General features: G+C 39.9%; 1 protein-coding gene across 1 annotated transcript in view; it reads right to left on the reverse strand.

Moving 5' to 3' along the window:
* Positions 1 to 5,593: 5,593 nt before the first annotated feature.
* The window catches only part of LOC124517903 (phospholipid-transporting ATPase ABCA3-like), a 188,133-nt gene continuing 171,159 nt past the window's right edge, over positions 5,594 to 22,567 (reverse strand). The window contains exons 26-31 of the mRNA XM_047087601.1: positions 14,721 to 14,908; positions 13,888 to 14,058; positions 13,318 to 13,508; positions 7,066 to 7,139; positions 6,536 to 6,667; positions 5,594 to 5,677 (exon numbers count right to left, since the gene is read on the reverse strand). Coding sequence (XP_046943557.1) covers positions 5,594 to 5,677; positions 6,536 to 6,667; positions 7,066 to 7,139; positions 13,318 to 13,508; positions 13,888 to 14,058; positions 14,721 to 14,908 — 840 coding nt within the window. The remainder of the gene's footprint in view (positions 5,678 to 6,535; positions 6,668 to 7,065; positions 7,140 to 13,317; positions 13,509 to 13,887; positions 14,059 to 14,720; positions 14,909 to 22,567) is intronic.

Here is a 22,567-nt window from a genome sequence, read left to right on the forward strand (position 1 = left end):
AACACTGGAAATAGTAAGATAAAATGAAAACAGAATGATTGCATAAATAATGGCAATCCCTTCAGTGAAATTTTATTTCATTCTGTTTTAAAGAGGATAAATTTCATGAGAGGATAATATATCATGAAAGGGGGAAAGATGAAAAGCATTCTATGTGATATAAATGCTTTTTTTTAAAAAAAATATATGTTAGTTTATGTATAAAGAAGAAAAATACAGAATAAATGTGTTGACAGTACTTGTCTCTCAGGCGGTGGAATATAGGAGATTTACACATTCTATAATTTGTTATGCCTTTAAGATTTGAATTCTACAGAATTCACCTGTACTATTGTTCTAATAGCTTCTTCAGATGTTGGGGGTAAAAACCTGTGAAGAAAGAACTACCTGATGTACTAGCTGACCCAAGAACTTTTTTTCTTGCTCTTATAGTGAATAATATTTTGATATATTAACCATAAGTTTGCACTTTAGTACAATCTTAGTATCGAAGTACTACATTCCCATTTTTTTTTTTTTTTTTGGTCTCAAAGAAGAGTGAGGAACACCTAAGCCTAAAAGGACAAAGTCTAATTTTTACCATTTATCCTTTCTAGGGTAACTCATGTGATTTGGAATTATACACAAAGAGGGAGTACAAAGCTTCTTAAAAACCTGTCATTCCACCTCCTTCACTACCTCCAAGACAGTTTTGGGAGAACCTTCAGGAAGAAGAGTCTAAAAGAGCCTGGCCAGCAATCAGTTCACCCACAATATCCTGGCCCTAAATACTAATTTCACTACCACTCTTGTCCTCCCCAAAGCTGGATGTAACACTGGGGTGGGAGGGAAAAGAAGAGGATGTAGAAGAGGCACAAACCTAGTATGTCTGAAAAGTTTTAGGGCAGTCTATTGATGTGTGGGTTCCAAAAACACAATTAAATGGAGTTACTGAAAATTAAGCTTACATTGCTTACAGTGCTGATTTCTTAAAATGAGATTTTTAGTCACTATACTTACTTCATTTACTTTTCTTAAAAGTACTTAGCTGTTCTTTTTTTTTATATATATATAATGTTTTTAAATTTATTTTTGAGACAGAGAGAGACAGAGCATGAGCAGGGGAGGGGCAAGAGAGAGGGAGACACAGAATCCGAAACAGGCTCCAGACTCTGAGCTGTCAGCACAGAGCCCGACGTGGGGCTTGAACTCACAGACGGCGAGATCATGAACTGAGCCGAAGTCGGACACTCAACCGAGTGAGCCACCCAGGCGCCCCATGAGTTGTTTTGAGTGAAATATAGCAGCTTTCTTAACTCTGCTAATACAGAGGCATCTTTCCTTTTAAATCTTCTGCCTACTTTGCATACAATGAGGTGACCAAGATGGCCTGCCTGTTACTCTGAGCTGGACCAACCTTTAGAAAGGCTCTTCTGGCTCTAGGTCCTAACCACCCTTTTCTTTGAACATGTGCTTTAGAAAACTTGTAATTATACATCTCTTCTCTGTTTAAAATACAGATAACCCTTTTTTACAAGCCTTTTTCCTGTTTTACAACCCCAAACTGCCTTTCTGAAGGACCTGGGAGTCATCCTTTGACACGTAATCCTCAAGGAAGATAACACCCCTATTCCCAGTCTCTGTGCGAGGGGGGGAGCTAGCTTTCAACAGGAACCAATCAGCAAACACAGATGGCCTCATCAGAGAACCACATGGACAAACTCAGGAAGTTACTCAAGGTGTTCTCCTGGTCAACCTTCCCTCTGAAAAGGTGGGCCTACGCCGGCCGACTCCATCTTGTTCTGTGTTCTCCACCTTGAGTGACTATGTCCCCGACATGACCCCTTTTCCAGGAAAATGGCAGAAACCTCAGGCCGTGCCTCCTCCCCTTGAGTAACCTCCCGCTCACCCGTTCAAACTTCCTGATCAAAACACGCCCAGCGACCTGCGTAACAGGACTCCGACCCTTCCCCAGCCAATCGGCTGAGGCCACAGCCATTACCTCACCAACTGCCCCTAGACCCCTATAAAACCTTTGTGCTTTTGAAACTCGCTGGCTCTCCCTGGTATCTCACCGCTGCGTCGGTGCAGGGGTGCAGGTAGGGGATTGAGCTCGAGCTAGCTCGAATAAAGGCTCTTTTGCTTTTGCATCGGACTCGGCTCCCTAGTGGTCTTTGGGGATCACGAATTCTGGGCATAACACCTCCAACTTTTCCAACTTTCCCACTGTCTCACCCCAGTCCACAAACACCTTCCCACCCTTGGTTTCAGCAGAGTTGAGCTCAGCCTGAGTTCTGGCCTCTCTTCCCTGCTCCGGTAGCCTCGCATAAAGTCTTCCTTGCCTGTTTTACTTCGTCCAGTGCAATTTTTGCTTTGACAGAAGAAAACTAAGACAACGTGAGCTTCCTGCAGCACTTAACTTCCATACCCCTTCTCTCTATTTATTGAACACTTACTGTGTTCTGTCAGTTGAAATAGTCTAGTCACCCTGAGAGATGGGTACACGTAATATCCAGGTTCTTTCAGACAAGGAAACCCAGGCTTTGTGAAGTCAAGTTTACCTTGGGTCATTGCTATAATCTGACTGTCTGGGTCCTCCCCTCCTCCCCAGATTCTTATGTTGAAATCCAAACCCGGATGTGATGGTATCAGGATGAGGGACATTGGGCACGTGATTAGGCCATGAGGATGGAGCCCCGGTGAATGGGATTAGTGCCCATATTATAAGACAGGGCCCCAGAGAGCTCCCCTGCTCCCAGAAATCAGGCTCTCACCACACACTGAATCTCACGGACCTCTGAGCTGAGACTTCCCAGCCTCCAGAACTGTGAGAAATACATTTGGGTGGCCCAGCCCACGGTAGGTATTCTATTACAGCAGCCCCAGCTGACTGGGACAGTCACACAGCAAGTCAATTCTGGACACCCCAGCCCTCGACCCAAAACACGTGCCTCCAGACCCCTGGCTTTCAAATACTGAAGGCAACCAAAATAAAATTCTGTTTGTTTAATGTGTTCCCATTAGCTTCTCTGTGTGTCTTGGGGTCCAGAGAAGTGTCTCCTACGTCATGTGCTTGTTTTGGCACTTTCTCCTCCCCGGGAAGTCAGGGATGCATTCCCCAGAGCAGGGGCACTTGGAGAGGAAAAGGAAGGGAGTGAGGTCCAGTGAGGGACATGCAAAACTACAGGATGGAGGGTCAACGCTGGGTGTGGCGGCCAGCGGCGAGCGACATTAGACAGCGAGGTACGGGGAATATTATAATATATATGTTACATACAACGGGCTTTGGAGGGGGCAGAAGGGTTGTGGAGGGTTCCAGTGTATTGGGGCTTTTGGTGTTGGCGGGTTCGCACTTTCCGGCTCTGCACTCAACAGTGCGGCCAGGGGGTGGGCCTCCGGGGAAGTCCAGGAGGCCCACCCTCCGCCTCCCCGGGGGAATCTGGGGAGCAGACACCACCAGGGCGGGGTGGTCCCGCACTCACCGCTCGGGCCTCGAAACCGCCACTGCTACACCTGCGCCTCCGCCGCTGAGGGACGCGGTCACCGGGCGCGGCGCCTCCTCCCAACGTCTTCGCCAACCGCCCAGCTGCCTGCCGGCCCCACGAGCAGCTCAGCGGCCAGGGACCCTTCCTCGCGCATGCGCGCACGCACCTACTCCCCAGCCTGCCCCCTCCTCCCTGCAGCCCCGCCACCTGGCCCGCACGAGCCTCCCTGCCCCCTGCGCGCTCTGGACCCTCCGCCCGGGACCCCTTAGAATGTGGGGCCCCACCCAGCACTGCCCGAGGCCCCCAGACCCTGAGGGCCCTACCTCGGGGCCCGTGCGCTTGCCCCCAGGCTCTCTGCCTCTAGACCCCGCTGGACCACCCCACCACCCTCCGACTCTCGCGGGCTCCCCTCTCCCTCAAGTGTCATGGTCACCTCAGCGGGCCAGTAGCTCGTGGCAGGAAGTTGGGAGAGATTCAGTGGCCGCCCTCTAGGGTCTGTGGGCGGCAGCAGAAAACTTGCAGCGTTCCCCCCCTCGGGGGCCCGCAAGCCTGCTGCGGGGGCCACTCGCAGCCCCCGACGTGGGGCGACTCTGGCGTAAGGCGCGCGATCCTCGAGTCCAGCTCCCCAGCGAGCGCCGCCCGCGCCTCGACACGTGGGCGCTCTGCGCGTTGTGACTCCCACGGCGTCCTCTCCACGCGCTTCCCCGACCCGCCAGCCACTCAGGGGGCCCCACGTCCCGACCTCTCTCCTGCTCCACAAATTCGTCAGTGGTCGCTTCTCTTGGCGGACCCCGCCCCAATACCCACCTTCGGTGTAGCTTAAGCGTTGCCAGGCAGGTTCTGAATTCTGCCAGAGGCAAATCTCTTCCCTACCCCGCCAGGGATCGGGTTCAGGCCTGTAGGCAGCAAATGGAATTGGGTTCTTGAACTGTCAGGTTAAGCTTGGTCAGGAGAGGGTGCTGGCGGGACGCTACAGGACCAAAGGCTGCTGCTCCAGGTTCAGTGTTTTCTCTTGATTGTTGCTCTCCCCTTGCTGCCAGCAGCAGGTGTGGAGGACATTTCTGGGCATTCACCCTATACCTCCCCCGACCCCCATTAACCGTGGATTCTCAGTGACTCCGGCAGGTGCCCCTGCCTAGCACCAGCCTGCCAACAACCACAGAGAAGAGTTTCCTGCTTGCTAGATCCAGCCACAGTTCCTTGCTGGCTAGCCTAGGCAGCCTGTAACTATGGGGTGTTTCTTGCTTGCTCAGCAGGTGTGGAACAGCCTTGACCCAGGGCCAAGAAACTTCTCCACCATCAAGTGAGCCCCAAGTTCACCTTCTCCAAGAATATCTGTCCCAGCCTTGGGGAAGGGTCCTCTTCCAAGTTTGTTTCTTCCTTGGATATTTTCCCTCATCCATAGTGTATCCTTTGGAGTTCCCTGTACCTCCTATAGCTAACCCCCTGCTATAATTAATCATTCTTTTAACTTTCCCTGTTCAAATTGCTGTGTGGTTTCCTGACTCCAAGTGGGGATACTGATGAATGCTCCTGCTTACTTGCTGGGTGACCCTGGGTAAATCCCTTAACCCCTCTGCCTCTCCCATGTACACTGAAGATAATAATAGCTGCAATACCTAGCCCAGAGTTTTGTAGTGGGATTAAATAATGCAATGCATGTAAAGTGCTTAGTAGAGGAACTGACATAATTTGTTCGTTTCTTGCTGGAAGATAAGAGGTGAATTGGATCATAGGACAGTGAAGAGACCACCACACTCAAGGAATTTTAAAAAGAGTCATTAATTATGCCAACTGTGAGACTAGATGCAAGTAAGACCTTAATAAAATGAGCTCCCCCTCCTCTTTTAAAGTTTGCCAGCCTGCAAATTTTGCAATTACTGAAATCACTGGTGATGTATGGCACGTATGGGAGTGGAACCCACAGAAAGTTATACCTAAAAACAATTAGCTTTTGGGTATAATTTTATTACTCACAAATGTCCAACTAAGAATATATAAACCTTGAACAAACCATCCTAAAGTAGAGCAGCTTCATGGATTCTTTCTATCTTGCAACTGGACAAAAATCATCTCTTGTCTGCTCATCTGCCCATGAATCTTGAGAGTTACTAGATTTCTCACATGGCTTATGGGGGACTCCATGTGGCCAAACAAGAATCTGAGGAAGAGCTCTGTATATCATTCTTCACTTCATTTCTTCTTCTTTTCTTCTTAATCAGAGGTGGGACAAGAATAGAAAAGAAAATAGTATTTTTTAAATAATGGTTTTGCTTTCTGTTCTTGGACTCTAAATGTTATGGTACAAAGATTCTCTTGCAAATGAAGAATCTTGGTTTGAGTTTTGGAAATAATAACCCCACACACCCCTACCCCTTAAAATTTGATACTGATTTTAATTAGATCCTTTTTGGTATAAAATTGTGTGTGGGTGAGGGGTGCCTAGGTGGCTCAGTGAGTTAAGTCTCTGACTCTTGATTGTGGCTTGGGTCATGATTTCATGGTCGTGAGACTGAGCCCCACATCTGATTCCGCACTGAGCATGGAGACTGCTTAAGATTCCCTCTCCCTCTCCCTTTGCCCTCAAAAAATAGTGTGTGTGTGTGTGTGTGTGTGTGTGTGTCTTTGTGTGTGTGTGTATCCATGGGAAAAATGGTTTGATACATGCTTAATGTTCCTCTTAACCACAACTCAAGTACTGAAACAATCCTTTTGCTTTTCAAGCTGTCCCATTTGACAGCACCATTTTTTTTGGATGTTTCTGTTTAAACATTCAGGATGCTCAAGAATATGTCCTTTTCCTACCCTGATTAATGCTGCTCTTTTGTATTTCTAGGAAAACAAACATTTCACCAAATGTCTTTAGATTTGCACATGCTGGATACACAAGCCACCCATGTAAATTTACAGAAGAGTGACATATGTATGTTATTCTTTGGAGGACTCTTTATTATGTAAATACATTTATGCCAAGATATACACACCCATAGTAATGCCCCTCTATGTGTCCAGTAATAGAGTAGTCTAAGGAAGACAGAAGGGTCACTGTTTGGGAGTAAATCTCATGGTACCTTTTCTTGATAATCACCTTCTGTGTTCTCTGGGTTAGCAAAGATCAGGAAGACTTGTTCCAGTGTTATCTGACTGATGGAGTAGTCTTCTAAATTGAATTTCTCTTTAGCTTCCTCCAAAATACCAAACACCTTTAGCAACAACAGCAGTAAAAAAGTGCAGTTACCATTGCAGGCCTCCCCTCCAGCCTCCAACCCAGCTGAGCATCTCCTGCCTGTCCTCCAAGTCCTGCCAAGTTCATGTTGGAGGACAAAAGGGGAAGATGAGAAAATGAACAGATAATTGAGAATCTGCAAGGAAGCACTTCTCTGTCCCTATTATCTTGTTAGACATGACAAATAATGGGATTTAAGAAAGAAAAATCAATTAAACTCTAGGGGCCTTTGAAAAATAACATACTTTAGGGAATTTTTCTGCTCCTCATACAATGTCAGCCTCCCATTACATATGCTTGGATATCAGATACTTCCCCCCATCAGAAGCACTTTCTTAACATGTAATGTTAGAAGAGCATGGTTTCTACATTCACCTTTCCCCAGCTGTTGTCCTTGCTGGGAATGTAGTAGTTTAGGATCCCTTGATTCTCATGCTTTAATACACTACCTAAGAAATGAAAGCAAGATAGATAATCTTAACAGATACCATTTTTAATTTCCAAAATATTGCTATATCAACTTCATTATACACAATTGTTAATACAAAAAAATGACATGGTCAAATAACCCACTCTCTTTGGTACACATGACATGGTTAATTCCTTTCAGATTTATTCCTGATGAATAGCCTTATTATGTGGAGTTCATAGCAATTACTAAAGGTATGCTTTCAGGTACAGTAAAGTTGTCAGCTCACATGCCCCATGTTCAAAACCTGAGCCTCCTCAAATTCTAATGTTACAACAAGACTTTATTCCTGAACATAGTGCTGAGAATATGATGAGCTGGCTGTAATGTTACAACAAGACTTTATTCCTGAACATAGTGCTGAGAATATGATGAGCTGGTTGTGTGGATATGTATGCATGTACAGTGTGCTTGGTGGGGAGGAGAGGAGGACAATGCCTCCTCACTATTCGCATGATCACATGCCCCATGAAAGACAAAATCATGCCTATAGATTACCAAAGTCAGCCTGTATGTTCTGTGTGTTCTTACCCACTGGTGGAATGACAGGGAAAAGGGTGGTATCCATTTCTAATGGGAACAAACATATTTACACTCATCAGTGCACATTTGCAGGTTGATGAAAATTGGATTAACTGGGTTTAAAATGTTTTAAAGTAAAAAGTACATGTTCATAATGGTGAGATTTTTTAATGCGAATTAAAAAAAATTTTTTTAACAGTTTTTTTTAATTTATTTTTGAGACAGAGACAGAGCATGAATGGGGGAGGGGCAGAGAGAGAAGGAGACACAGCCCAGAGCCTGACGCGGGGCTCGAACTCACGGACCGTGAGATCGTGACCCGAGCAAAGTCGAACGCTCAACCGACTGAGCCACCCAGGCGCCCCTTTAATGCGAATTTTAATGCATGTATTGTCTCCATGGTCATGTACAGCTTTTTTGTGTGTGTGAAATATTTGAAACATGGAGTTTAATGAATTACTCAGAGCAAACACTGGTGAAATCATCTCATTTAGGCCAAGTAATAGTAACACAGAAACTCCCATGTGCCACTTCTCAGCCTCTATCCCCCATAAAAGTCACCAATACCTTCGTTGCTATTGTGGATATTTCCTTTCCTAAGTGTTTTTACCTGTGCATACACCTCTAAAAATTGAGGAAGAGTTTTCCTACCTTTGAAGCTTATGTCAATGGAATCATCTGATATATATTTTTTCTTTCTGCTTCTTTCACTAAATGTTGTGAGATTCATTCGTGTGGTTGCATATAGCTATAATTCATTTTCCTCTGTAAATAGTAATCCGGTATATGAATATTCCACAGTTTGTTTTCCATTAGGCTACTGATAGACATACAGGTTGTCTGACTATTGTGAATATTGCCGACTTAAGTATTATTTTACTTATCTCCTTGTTACAGGTAGATGCAAGTATCTAAAGTGTAGCTGTAGGTAGAATTGTTGGGCCATAGCTTTTTTAAAAACTGGAAAGAGTGTCACTCGCACTCTTCCTACAAGAAAGCTGGAAAAATTGCAAATAATGTTTTTTCTTGAACCCATCAGTTTTATGATAGGGCAAACTCAGAGCAACCTGTGTCTGGGGAGAGACAGGCATCTACAGAGAGGATTAGGGCCAGAGCATTTGTTTGTGCAAGGCAGACACTGCCAGATGATAGAAGCTGAATTTAAAAAATGTAATAAGTAGCTAAAGATCAAGTGTGGGACAGCAAGAGAATTAAGAAGCCCACTCTTTCATTTTTAACTTCTCTGATTTAGTTTTTTTTAGTAGTGCTTCTTACACACATTAGAGAACTGGATTTTGCTTATGAGCCAAGCTGAATTTTTTTTTTCTTTTCATGCAGGAGTTAAGTCTATTTATATATGCTGAAAGCAACAGTATGTTTAATTGTAGTCCTCCTATATAATTTTTAAAATTATATATGGATATATATAGATAAGTGCATAAATATAAATACAAATGTAAATATACAAAATACATGTGTGTATGTACTTCACCTTGTGGTTGGGTGATATATTTTGTTCTTATGGCTAACTTCATACTAATGTCTTTTCCTAATACCCATAAATAGTCCCTTCTTTTCAAGACAGTGGTATAAACATTCAGTGCTCACCAGTAGTTCCTATGCAGAAACTTCTCCAATCATTCGTTAGTCGATAACAAAATTTTTGTTTGTATAGTCTTCAGGGAGAACCACTGGGGACAATATCTCCTGAATACCTATTTGTTTATAACTCTTTTTGAATTTTATTCTTGAAGATCATTTTGGTTGCATGTGAAAACTACAGGTTGTATTTTTCTTAGCATAAAATGTTTTATCACAAAGCCTGAGATCAATCTAATTTTCTTTCCCTTATAAACTTTCCTTCTTTCCCTTATCTTTTTACCTGGAATCCAAAGGTCAACCACCTTTATTATTAAAATACAATAGTTACATTGGAATACTCCTTGGTGTTGATGATATTGAGTCAATTTTTCAGGTTGTCCTTTTAGTAAGCAGGTTTGTCTCATCTTAGGAAATTTTCTTGAATGATAGTTTTTAGTATTTATTCCATTTTATGGCTTTCCTTTTCTTCTTTGTGGACTAATTTCATATTGTGTTGGATGGTCCTTGCCTTGCCTCTCTCTTACTTTCACATGCTTAACTATGTTTCTGTTTGATGGTTTTCTGTTTTTCTCCTTTCCAATACCGTTCCCTTGTGCTTTCTGTGTGGTTTATTTGCTCTTGATAGTTAAGTATTTCTGAAATATTTACTTAAAGTATTCTCTCCAGTGAGGTCAGCTGTCTTTATATATCCCCTTGATGTCTAGCCATCTAATCTTCTTGCCCTTTCAATTCTAATTTAGGATTTTCTTACATACCATCTATTCCCTTCTTAATTCTGTAAGCTCATATTGAAGTATTAGATGCTAGTTTCATCTACTTTGTAGCCTTACAGCTCTGCTGTTCTTTCAATCTCTGTAGGTTATTTTCTTTTATCCTCTTTTATGATATTTTTCTGTGGGATTCAATTTTAATCTTTTCAATCATTTATATTTAAATGAGGTTAATTTTCTTATAGCTTTAGTAGGTGTTTCCTATGTAGAAGGTAGGGTAGGACAGAATATTTTCTTAGCTTTAGAGTCCTCTTTTGAAGGGTTCCTTCTAAGAGTCTTCTGGGATTTATCAAGTAGACCTTCCTCTGGTACTCTCTGATATCTGCCTCCTGTGGGTCTCTCTCCACTCCAAGCTTAAATTTGAGATCCTTTCCTCCAGAAAGGATATCTGCTTGCTTCTACTTGGAATCAGAGGATGCTACTTTGATGAGGGAGCTTGGGGCAAGCTGAGGGCAAAATGCAGGCTGGCATCCCCTGCCCTCCCCCCCCCCCCCAAACAAGTGGAATATGTGTGATATTCCTTGGACACTCCTGGTTACCCAAAAACAAAGGAAAGGGGTTTAAGTGTTCGCCACAGTAATATGGGAAACTAAGGCAAATGAAAAATTAAGTTCCTTTACTGCTTGTAGCCCATTGACAAGTCCTTGAAACAGAGTGACCTCCTTCTAGGAGCTTAGCTGCCTCAATGATGACAGTTTGCTGGGGCAAAAGAGAACATTAGCTTAACATTATCCCAACCTTAAGGATCCTTAAAGTCTACTTCCTTTATCTCAGCTGCCCCAAGATATGTGCTGACAATCATACTCCAAGCTTATGGCCCCCGATATACTTCTGAAGGGTCTCAAGACTGAGGTTTTGTTAAATGGTAATAAATGATGTTTGCCTAGCAACAGCTAGCCCCTCAAGGTCCTGGAAACCTTGCTTCCAAAATTCTTTCAGAGACTTACTCTATCCCTGACCCCCTCCCAACCTGAGGGTGTATAGTGAGTTACCCATCAGGACTCCAGTGCAGCTCTTTCTGCCCATGGGTTCTGTCCCCGTGCTTTAATGAAATCACCTTTTTGCACCAAAGATGTCTTCAAGAAGTTTTTCTTGGCCATTGGATCCAGACCCCATGAACCAAAACTTCATCATAACTGACCAACCCACTTGTGGCTGTCTCTGGATGAACTTCCCAACCCTGACGAGGGTCCAGAGCTTCATCAGTGATCCCATTGCCAAGATGGCACTTGCTTCCACAATTCGCATTTTCTAACTGCTCACTGTTTCTTTTATTTGTTTTCTCCTTTTTTCTTATTTTCTGGTTGTTAAAATTTTTTCCCAATTTTGTTTGTAAGACAATTATTGTATTTAAGATGTATTTGTTTAAATTTTTACCAATTTCTAGGTTATTTCACCAGGAGCACTTTTCAGAATATATAAGCTAACATACTGTAGAAATCATCGTTGCCTTAAAAAAACCACATGGTCATTTAAATTTACTCAGGATTATGCAGAATTATTTACCCTAGATATCTGATTATTGTGGCAAATCCTCTTTAGAGTATACATTATAGATGACTTTTGCTTGCAGTATTTATTTCTTCTTTTTAAAAATCAAAATTTGGGTATAGATGCCATGTCAATTCCTTTTTGATTCTGTCATATTTGAATAGGTATTTGCTCTAGCATAATGTAAGAAAGAACAGGGCAACAACCACCTTACAGTTGAGAAAATGCCTCAAACCCACATTTCCATTAAAGTTCTTGTGTCCACATCCTTGAAAATAGGTCTTGGGTCAGTGTTTAGTGTCCTTCCTTCAAGAAGAGCTAGGACAGCACACAGTAGTGACGTTTTCTGGTCACAGCTTCTCTCATGGTAATTTATCACATGAAATAGAAGTTTGATAGAATAGTACTCAAAAATATGTGAATGAATGCATTAAGTGAGTATTAAACTTCTTTCTTAATGGACGCATCCATCTGCATGTGTCCTATGCACATGATAATCACTATGGCCAACAGTGAGGTAATTACTTTCCCATACATCTATTCTCCACATCTCCACTTCCATTCATTTCTTATCTATTTTCTTTTTTTTTAAGTTTACTTATTTATTTGGGGGGGGAGGGGCAGAGAGAGGAGGAGAGAGAGAGACAGAGAGAGAGAGAGAGAGAAAGAGAGAGAGAGAGAATCCTAAGCAGGCTCCACACTGTCAGCATGGAGCCTGACACAGGCTTTGAATCCAGGAACTGTGAGATCATGACCTGAGCTGAAATCAAGGGTCGGATGCTTAACCGACTGAGCCACCCAGGCACCCTTCTTATCTATTTTCTGATATTTATTCCTACTGTGTAATCAATCATGCTCTTTTCCATTGCCTGAAAGATAAACTTATAACTCCTCAGCCTGACACACAGTGGGAACTTCTCTGATATTTTACTCACCCTCACAAAGTGGAGTAAGATGAAAAACCAGAATTATTAAAATCTTTTCCATGCCTCTGCTTTATGTTTAAGAAAGAGAGGTAAAGGGGCACCTGGATGGCTCAGTCAGTTAAGTGTCCAGCTTCAGCTCAGGTCATGATCTCACCGTTCATGAGTTCGAGCCCCGCAACGGGTTCTGGGCTGACAGCTCAGAGCCTGAAGCCTGCTTCAGATTCTGTGGTCTCCCTCTCTCTCTCTGCCCCTCCCCCATTCATGCTCTGTCTTTCTCTCTCAAAAAATAAATAAACATTAAAAAAAAAGAAAGAGAGGTAAAGGACAGAAGGAAATAGTTGCTGTCTCTGGTATTGTACCATATAGGCAGAGAGATGCTTGTTGCATTTAGCAGCAGAAGCAGAATTAATCTTGAGAGAAGAGAAAAACTTAATGTTTCTTGTTTGCATTTCTATATCACATCCGGCTGAGATATCAAAAGATTGGGATACATGCTTAGTTAGAATAAAAAGCCTTAAGACTTTGCAAAAGTAATATGTGAAAATGAGCATTGTACTTGAAAATATGACTTTAGTGGTATAATTTATATTGATAGCACAAATCCAAAACTGCCTTATTACAATGATACAAGAGATTAGTGAGAACCTTTTTATATGTGTGTGAAAAAATATGTATCGTAATGCTAAAGTTATAGAAAGAAGGATCCCAAAAGGAATTCAGTATGGAAGGTCAATAAATATCAATATCCCACAGGAAACACTTACTGAAGACATAAAACATATGGATGATGAAACAGTAAAACCATGATTTAACACATCTTTATAAAAGTTAGCCTAACCTAGTTTACCTGGGAATGTCATTGTGATGAAAAATTTTAAATCATTCAGTTTATCCTCCTGTGCATCAATCTTGACCTTGATCTTCAGGACGTAAATGTTGCCAAACTTGCTTTTGAGGTGCTGAGGGCTACCCAGGCACATGAACTTTCCCTCCACCATGATGGCCAGCCTGGTACAGAAGGCATCACATTCCTCCATTCTAGCAAAACATGATACCATAAAAAGTTCTGGTTTTGGAGGACATTCTGTAGTTCAAACAGAGCCAGGATTTGTGACTCTGTTTTCAATGTGAAGTGGAATTTGGTAATCGTAAAGATTATAGTTGGGAAGTGAAAAATTTTCAAACAATTAGTAGTAGAGTACAAATCCTCAAACACAGCATCTCTTAAACTTCCTGCTCTTTCCCCACTCTTAATTGTTTAACTCAGTGAGTATTTTTGGCCACTCTATTCATTAGGATTAAGGAGGAACTCACATACACTAAAATTTATTGTCAATATTCCTAGCCCCAAATAATTCTCACTTATAGTCAGTATAGTACTTGACAACCCTCGTTCAAGCCTCCAAATGAGCCACACCTATGGGAAGTTATAATGATGGCTTTGCCACTTTCACGTGTCCATGTCACAGCATCCCAGAGCAGGCGTCGGGCTCCAGGGTCCATGCCAGTTGATGGCTCATCTAGCAAAATGACTGAGGTATTTCCCATTAGGGCAATAGCAGTACTCAGCCTACGTTTGGTTCCTCCACTTTATGGTCATAGAAGGAAAGAAAATTTAGAAGAAAGGGAAGTTATACAAATTAGTTATTTATAGGAAAGAGCATAAACATATCAACAAACATTTAACATGAAATTCCACAATGTTGATTAGTTTTACTTCAATAAGTTAGGTCCAGTACAGGTGTATATATCAAATAATTTTCATTTGAAATGTAGATGAGTGACTTCTATGTAACTGATTTTAGCCACATTATCAGTGACATTTATTTACTTGTGCTTAGGGTACCATGATTTCCCAAGTATATGAATCTCCCATAATTCAAAGGGCCTAGATTTCTTCTTTCTTGGGAGACAAAGAACTATTTGGACACTAGGACGAATAGTATACCTTTGTGATTATAGATAATATATTGAGGAAACATCTCTTTTGAGATTTAGAGGCTATAGTTCAAATATAACCGGGATTTTAGTTTCATCTCTGCAAAAGAAAGACATGGAACTACACTGATTTATCTTAATTGCTATTATCTGATATTAGCAACTCATGAGATAGTTTCACAATTAGATAATACTGTTACAGAGGGACTTGGGTAGAGCTGTGCACATTTATTTCAAACATAAGAGACATAGGGAGGCATCTCAACATTATAACAGCTGCAACAAAAAGATCCTAATAATGAAATAACTCACCTGTAGGTTATGATAAGCTTGTCAGCATGGAGATCCAGTTGCATTGAATTCAACCATCTATTCACATACAGCTGAATCTGGGGCTCAGAGATTCCCCATAACCTGGCATACATGATCATTATTTCCCGACCAGTCATGTATTCCAGCAATGCTTCAGACTGAGGACAATAGCCAACTCTCGATTTCACCTGATTAAGAGAATTGCCTTAATAAGGACCCAAGTCATCTATCCCACTGAGTGTCCCTGGATGAGACAGAAGACTACAGTCCTCCAGGCCATGTCTCTAAGAGTCCTACCAAGAATTTTTCTTTTCTAAATGCTACACAATGATGGCCACTGGATCTGTTGTAATAAGTTGGAATAAAAGATTCCTTAGTTCAGTTTTAATGATATTAGCAATGAAAAAGTTAGAAATAAAGTCCCAGAGCCCAGTGAATTTGGAATGTTAGAGTATGAAATACTCCCCTCATTAATAAGAAACTCTAATGGGCATGGCCACCATGGAAGTTTTTGCATTGCACAACCTGCACAGTCATGTCTAGATCTTGTTTCACAGTAAGACTGAACCAGAAGCAAAGCCTTATCCCACTCTCACAAACAGAATGCAATGAATGTTGCTTTGCCAATTAACCAATCCTTTTATGGATTTGCATTCAGATGCAAATAGGTATTCAGAGGAAAAAATAATAAAATTTTATTTTATTTATTTTTATAATTGTTTTTTAAAAATATAATTCATTGTCAAATTGTTTTCCATACAACACCCAGTGCTCATCCCAACAAGTGCCCTCCTCAATGCCCATAACCCACTTTCCCCTCTCCCCCACCCCCATCAACCCTCAGTTCTCTGTATTTAAGAGTCTCTTATGGTTTGCCTCTCTCCCTCTCTGTTTGTACCTTCCCCCACCCCCACCATGGTCTTCTGTTAAGTTTCTCAAGATCCACATGTAACATTATTTTATTAAAATTAATTAAAAATTAATTAATATTTAAAACAGTATTTCTAAATAATTAAAATTCATCCCTTTTCCTCTGAGATTTTATTAATTAATTTACAGTAATCCCAGACTATTTGCAGCCCTAGTCTCTTTGCAGAAATCAAAGCAAACCCTTTCTTCTATTCTAGGTATAAAATTATTGTCCCATATTATTTTTGAAAGTAAATGAACTGCATACAACATAACCCAGTGAACAAAGAAAAAGATACCATGAATGCCATCAGTAGAAATAATACTTACCAGCAACATATTTTTAATGACTTCAAATATTGGTATTATCAGATCAGATGAGAAAATGATTGTGCTTATTATGTTTAAATATATTTTAAAAAATTAAGAATATATTAATGAAAAAAGTGAAGCTGGAGATATTACAATTCAAGATATCAAGTTATACTACAAAGCTATACAAATCAAAACAGTATGGTACTGACACAACAATAGACACATGATCAATGGAACAGGAAAGAAAGTCCAGAAACAAACCCATGATTATATGGCCAATTAATCTTCAACAAAAGAGGCAAGAATATGTAATGGAATAAAAACAGTCTTGTCTCTTCAACAATTGATGATGGGAAAACTGGACAGCTACATGAAAAATAACAAAACTGAACTACTTTCTTTCACCATATACACACAAAAAAACTCAAAATGGATTAAAGACAAAAATGTGAGACATGAAACCATAAAAGTCCTAGAAGAGAATATAGGCAGTAATTTCTCTGATATTCGCCACTGAAGCATTTTTCTAGACATGTCTCCCAAGTCAAGGGAAATAAAAGCAAAAATAGACTATTGGGGCCACATCAAAATAGGAAGCTTCTGCATAGTGAAGTAAACAATCAGCAAAACTGAAAGACAACCTACTGAATGGGAGAATATATTTTCAAATGACATACTCAATAAAGGGTTAGTATCCAAAATATATAAAGAATGTATACAACTCAACCCCTGAAAATGAAATAATACAATTAAAAAGTGGGAATAAGACATGAACAGACATTTCTCCAAAGAAGACATTCAGCTTTCCAACAGCCACATGAAAAGATGCTCAATATCACTTATCATCAAAGAAGTGCAAATCAAAACTACAATGCGATATCACCTCACAGCTATCAGAATGGCTAAAACCAACAACCCAAGAAACAACAGGTGATGGTGAGGGTGTGGAGGAAGGTAAACCCTCTTGCACTGTTTGTGGAAATGCAAAGTATGGAAAGAGCCCCTCGACTGATGAATGGATAAAGAAGATGTGGTATGTATATATACAATGGAATATTACTTGGCAATCAAAAAGAATGAAATCTTGCCATTTGTAGCAATGTGGATGGAACTAGAGTGTATTATGCTAAGCGAAATAAGTCAGTCAGGGAAAGACAAATGTCGTACGATTTCACTCATATGTGGAATTTAAGATACAAAACATGAACATAGGGGAAGGGAAGCAAAAATAAGATAAAAACAGAGAGGGAGACAAGCTATAAGACACTTAAATACAGAGAACTGAGGGTTGCTGGTGTAGTGTTGGGTGGGGAAATAGGCGAAATGGACAATGGGCAGTAGGGGGGGCACTTGTGGGAATGGGCACTGGGCATTATATATAAGTGATGAATAACTAAATTCTATTCTTGAAATCGTTATTACACTATGTATTAATTAACTTGGATTTAAATAAAAAAAGAAAAAAATGCTAAAAGCTTGTAGCAAACTAGACATAGAAATGAATTTTCTTAAACTGACAAAGGGTAGTCAAATATAATATATAGTAGTAGAAATTTAGAAGTATTCCATGCAAAGGCAGGGGCAAAAAAAAGATATTTATCATCATTGCCAGTATTCAACATTGTACTGGTGGTCCCACTTTATGCAATAGCACAATAAATGAAGAATGACAATGGGAAAGGAAGAAAAACTCTCATTATTTTTAGATGATAAACCTACCTACATAGAAAAGCCAAGCTAATCTGTAGATAAACTGAAAACTAATTAGAGAATTAGTTCATATAGGTTTCTGGATAATAATATCAGCATATAAAAATTCAATAGCATTCCTGAATACTAGCAACTTATGTCAGAAAAAAAAGATCCCATGAACAGTATAAATAAAACCCACAATGTACAAATAATAATAACGTGACAAAGGAGGAGGAGAAGGAGAAAGAGGAGAAAGGAGGAGGAGGGGAAGGGGAGGAGTAGGAGGAGTTGTTATAAGGAAATAAATAAAACTGTAAAGGAGTTTAGGGGTAGAATTACAAAACAATGCTAAAAAGAGTAAATCAGAAAAATGTCCACCTGGGAAGCTCTAAGCCCTTGTTTTCCATGGAAACCTCAAAAAATAATCAGAAAGGGACTAAAATATCCTTATAGGAGCTCTGAAAAACTGTTGAAGCCTACAGCAACCAAGTGAATATTTAATTAAGAAAAAGCCATCTTCAAAATAGTAAGATATTTGGTGGCATTTTTACTCATCCTTGCCCAAACCCTCCCTGTTGCAGAATAGTCTTGGTCGGAGGAGGCAGCAGCCCAGTTCCCTATTACTTCTCCCAAATGAGAGGGAGTTGAGTAAATCTAACCTGGCTGGGGACTGCCTGAAGATTGGTGTTTGTTTTGCTTGGGCAAAAAACTGGAGGGTACTGTTCATGAAAGCTGCAGGAGGACTATAGACCTGCAGACTCCTGGAAGAATACAAAAAGCCACATGAACAAGCAGACAAGATGCACACACAGAAAAGACATAGAATATCTATCATAAGCCTTCACCTAAAGCTGATATCCAAGTTCAGAACACAGTCAGCTAAATAGTGAAGGACTGCCTCAGCACAGAGCCAGTCGGCAAAGACTAGGAGAGGTGGCTGCTTTGTCAACAGCCCAATTTTCAAAAAGACATACAAATAAACATGAATATAAGGCCCAAAGAATAGAATAAAATAAATTGGCAGAAACTGCTCCAGAAGTAGCACAGCTAGGACTTACTTGATAAAGACTTTAAAATAATTGTCTTCGGTATGCTGAAAGAACTAAAGGAAACTAAAGAAAATTATGAAAATGATAAATGAACAAAAGGAGAATATCAACAAAGAGGAAGAAATAATTTAAAAAAAAGAGAAATTCTGGACCTGAAAAATATAATGAACGAATTTAAAAATTCACTACAAGTGTTCAAGAGGAGTTTGATCAGGAAGAAGAAAGAATCAGTGAACTTGAATATAGGAGACTTGAAATTATTAAGTATGGGTAGCAGAAAGAAAAAAGAAGGGGCTTATTCTACATCATCAAACACAGCAGCATATACACATGGGATTCCCAGGAGAAGAGAGACAGAAATGGGAGGAAAGGTTATTAGAAAAAACTTCTGAAGTTTAACAAAATATATGGATTTACAAATTCAAGACACTTACAGACTTCAAGTAGGAAAACCCTAAGATACCTACAATAAGACACATTTTAATCAAACTGTCAAAAGACTAAAACAAAGATGTAATCTTGAAAGCAGCAAGCAAGAGCAATTTATCATATATAAAGGATTCTCAATATGAACATCAGTAGACTTCTCAGCAGAAACTTCTGAGACTGGAAAGTAGTGGGATGATATATTTAAAGTAAGAAAAAACATCAACCAAGAATTCTATAGCAAGAATTGTGTCCTTCAAAAATAGAAAATAAGAAATTCCCTGATAAATAAAAGATAAGGGGGTTCATTACCAACAGATCTACCCTACAATAAATGCTAAAAACAATCCTTTACATGGACATTAAAGGACACTAGACAGTAAATTAAAGCCATATGAAGAGATAAAGATCTCTGGTAAAGCAAAGTCCTCTGACACATATAAAAACCAGAATTATTATACTTTTGATTTATGACTCAACTATTTATTTTATACAATATTTAAAAGGCAAATGCATAAAATAATTTTTTTCCTTTTTATTTTTATTTTTATTATTATTATTTTTTATATATATGAAATTTATTGACAAATTGGTTTCCATACAACACCCAGTGCTCATCCCAAAAGGTGCCCTCCTCAATACCCATCACCCACCCTCTCCTCCCTCCCACCCCCCCATCAACCCTCAGTTTGTTCTCACTTTTCAAGAGTCTCTAATGCGTTGGCTCTCTCCCACTCTAACCTCTTTTTTTATCCTTCCCCTCCCCCATGAGTTTCTGTGAAGGTTCTCAGATTCCACATAAGAGTGAATCCATATGGTATCTGTCTTTCTCTGTATGGCTTATTTCACTTAGCATCACACTCTCCAGTTCCATCCACGTTGCTACAAAGGGCCATATTTCATTTTTTCTCATTGCCACGTAGTATTCCATTGTGTATATAAACCACAATTTCTTTATCCATTCATCAGTTGATGGACATTTAGGCTCTTTCCATAATTTGGCTATTGTTGAGAGTGCTGCTATAAACATTGGGGTACAAGTGCCCCTATGCATCAGTACTCCTGTATCCCTTGGATAAATTCCTAGCAGTGCTATTGCTGGGTCATAGGGTAGGTCTATTTTTAATTTTCTGAGGAACCTCCACACTGCTTTCCAGAGCGGCTGCACCAATTTGCATTCCCACCAACAGTGCAAGAGGGTTCCCGTTTCTCCACATCCTCTCCAGCATCTATAGTCTCCTGATTTGTTCATTTTGGCCACTCTGACTGGCGTGAGGTGATAGCTGAGTGTGGTTTTGATTTGTATTTCCCTGATGAGGAGCGACGTTGAACATCTTTTCATGTGCCTGTTGGCCATCTGGAGATCTTCTTTAGAGAAGTGTCTATTCATGTTTTCTGCCCATTTCTTCACTGGGTTATTTGTTTTTCGGGTGTGGAGTTTGGTGGGCTCTTTATAGATTTTGGATACTAGCCCTTTGTCCGATATGTCATTTGCAAATATCTTTTCCCATTCCGTTGGTTGCCTTTTAGTTTTGTTGGTTGTTTCCTTTGCTGTGCAGAAGCTTTTTATCTTCATAAGGTCCCAGTAATTCACTTTTGCTTTTAATTCCCTTGCCTTTGGGGATGTGTCAAGTAAGAGATTGCTACGGCTGAGGTCAGAGAGGTCTTTTCCTGCTTTCTCCTCTAGGGTTTTGATGGTTTCCTGTCTCACATTCAGGTCCTTTATCCATTTTGAGTTTATTTTTGTGAATGGTGTGAGAAAGTGGTCTAGTTTCATTCTTCTGCATGTTGCTGTCCAGTTCTCCCAGCACCATTTGTTAAAGAGACTGTCTTTTTTCCATTGGATGTTCTTTCCTGCTTTGTCAAAGATGAGTTGGCCATACGTTTGTGGGTCTAGTTCTGGGGTTTCTATTCTATTCCATTGGTCTATGTGTCTGTTTTTGTGCCATAAAGATGTAATTTTTGACAACAATGACAAGGTGTGGACATGGGAACAGTGGTGTACAGAAATAGAGTTCTGTGTGTGATTGAAATTCAGTTGGTATCAATTCAAAATAGATCGTTACAACTTTACGCTATTAGATGAAACCCCAATGGTAACCACAAAGAAAATATCTGTACAATATACACAAAAGTAAATAAGTGTATCAAAACATGTAACTACAAAAAAATCAACTAAACACAATGTAAAGCATTAATGGAGGAAATCAGGGGCAAAAAACATCGATAAGAGATATGGTAAACAACAAATGGAAAAAGTAAGTCTTTCTCTATCAGTAATTTCTCTAAATGTAATTCCCCAATCAAAAGGCATAGATTGGCAAAATGAATTTAAAAAAACAAACATGATCCAAATATATGTTATCTAGTCAGACTCACTTAGGTTTGAGGACACAAATAGGTTGACAGTAAAAGGATAGGAAAAAAAATTCATGAAAATAGTGCCCAAAAGAGCTGAATGGCTATACTATTATTAGAGAAAATAGACAAAGTCAATAACTGCTACAAGAACAAATACAGTATTATATATTGATAAAAGGATCAATTTACCATGAAAATATAGCAATTATACACATATATGCACCAAACATCAGAGCTCTAAAGTATATGAAGATAACAATAATAGATTTGAAGGGAGAAATAAACAACTGAAAAATATGAGTTGGAGACTTCAGCACCCCACTTTTACTTATTTTCTTTAAATCTTATTATTGAAGTATGTTTGACATACAATATTATATTAGTTTTAGGTGTACAACATAGTGATTAAGTTCTATACATTATGCAGGGCTCACCATATGTATAGTTACCATCTGTCACTAGACAATATTATTATAATATTATTGACTATATCCCCTATGCTATATTTATCATCCTCATGACTTATTTATTTTATAACTGGAAGTTTGTACCTCTTAATCCCTTTCATTTATTTTGTCCATCCTTCTACCTGTTTCCCTCTTGAAAACCCCCAGTTTGTTCTCTGTATCTAGAGTCTGTTTCTGTTTCTGTTTGTTCATTTGTTTTTTTAGATTCCACGTATAAGTAAAATCACATGGTATTTTTCTCTCTCTGTATAACTTATTTCACTTAGAATAATACCATTACGTCCATCCATGTTGTTGCAAATGGCAAGATAACATTTTTTATGGCTAAGTGATATTCCATTGTATATACATCTTCTTTATCCCTTCATCTATCAATGGACACTTAGGTTACTTCTGTATCTTGACTACTGTAAATTCTGCAATAAACATAGGGGTGCATGCATATATCTTTTGAATTAGTGTTTTTGTTTTCTTTGGGTAAGTACTCAGTAGTGAAATTTCCAGATCATATGACATTTCCATTTCTATTTTTTTAAGAACCTCATCACTTCCTGCTGGGAATTTTGAAATCTCTGACCCCAAGGACCACCTGGAAGAACCCACTCACTTCCTTTTATCACGTATCACT

Source organism: Lynx rufus, unplaced genomic scaffold (genome assembly GCF_022079265.1).
Source record: "Lynx rufus isolate CCGP_SWC_20201006 ecotype Redwood Valley unplaced genomic scaffold, mLynRuf1.p SCAF_23, whole genome shotgun sequence".
NCBI lineage: Eukaryota > Metazoa > Chordata > Mammalia > Carnivora > Felidae > Lynx > Lynx rufus.